The sequence below is a fragment of the Aspergillus foveolatus genome (genome assembly GCF_047715535.1).
Source record: "Aspergillus foveolatus strain CBS 279.81 unplaced genomic scaffold BDW70scaffold_424, whole genome shotgun sequence".
Lineage (NCBI taxonomy): Eukaryota > Fungi > Ascomycota > Eurotiomycetes > Eurotiales > Aspergillaceae > Aspergillus > Aspergillus foveolatus.
Genome location: NW_027396488.1, coordinates 1 through 1,017, shown reverse-complemented (window position 1 = coordinate 1,017; position 1,017 = coordinate 1). Strand labels below are relative to the sequence as shown.

The window sequence follows — 1,017 nt, the reverse complement described above, 5'->3', positions numbered from 1 at the left end:
ACACAAACCATCTCGCGTCTCTTTATGGTCTCAGGTGTATCAACTCCTCTTTTTCTCCTGTATTTTTCTTAGATGGACAAATGACAAGCTAGCGGCTAGGATGCATACAATTGTAACCGCCACCCTAACTAAGTGGTTCAACATACAAGAAGGATTTATTCCCTGGAACTTCGAAAGGAAGCTACAAGGCCCACTTCTCATGCATCCTCTTAAAAGCCGTAGCTGTCACCAAAACTTAAAGTGATGACTACGCGTTCTTCCTATTGATACATTGTGGCCTTATATCATGGCGTTACCCAAGACCAGCAAGCAAGTCCTGTGGGAAGGATCTTGTTTGCCTTCAGCAGAAGATGTGAATCAGTCTCATAGCGCAATGAACTGGTGCACACAAAAGAAAATCATGCACACAGTCATTCCATGTCTTTTTGCTTTTCTTATGTAAGCTGCCTCTTGACTGTCAGCCGTTCCTACTGATGAAATACCCAGAACATTTGGAACGTCGGTTTCAGGGCCTGCGCTACCTTCACTGATGGCAGACTTCAATATAAGCCAGACCACAGCAGTTCTGAGCACAACAGTCTACACAGAAGGTCTGGCGGTGGGACCCCTACTTCTCGCGCCATTGTCAGAAGTCTATGGACGGCGCTGGGTGTATATTGGTGCTTCAACCTGCCTTCTTGCGTTTTGTGCAGGCGCTGGAGCGGCTCAGACCTTCGTGGCGTTCATAGTTTGTCGATTTTTGGGTGGCTGCCTCGGATCCGTCGGTATCGCCATCGGCGGGGGGACTCTGGCCGACCTTTGGCCGGTAGGCGAGAAGCGTGGGGCGGCCCTTTTAGTTTTTCTCCTTGTTTCCTTTCTTGCTCCTTGTGTAGCTCCTATTACCGCGTCCTATGCCTTAGAAGCACACCATGAGGACTGGCGCTGGACGCAGTGGCTGATTCTGATGGTTGGTCTTCCTATTTGGCTATTGACTCTTTCAATGCAGGAAACCGGGGAGGAAGGTTTGAAAAATCAAAA

General features: G+C 48.7%; 1 protein-coding gene across 1 annotated transcript; it reads left to right on the top strand.

Moving 5' to 3' along the window:
• Positions 1–529: 529 nt before the first annotated feature.
• Positions 530–899, top strand: BDW70DRAFT_165432 (uncharacterized protein; the record flags this gene model as incomplete). Its single annotated transcript, XM_073741749.1, has 2 exons — positions 530–805; positions 873–899. 2 exons carry the CDS (start codon positions 530–532, stop codon positions 897–899), a joined length of 303 nt encoding a protein of 100 aa, XP_073590366.1.
• Positions 900–1,017: the final 118 nt, after the last annotated feature.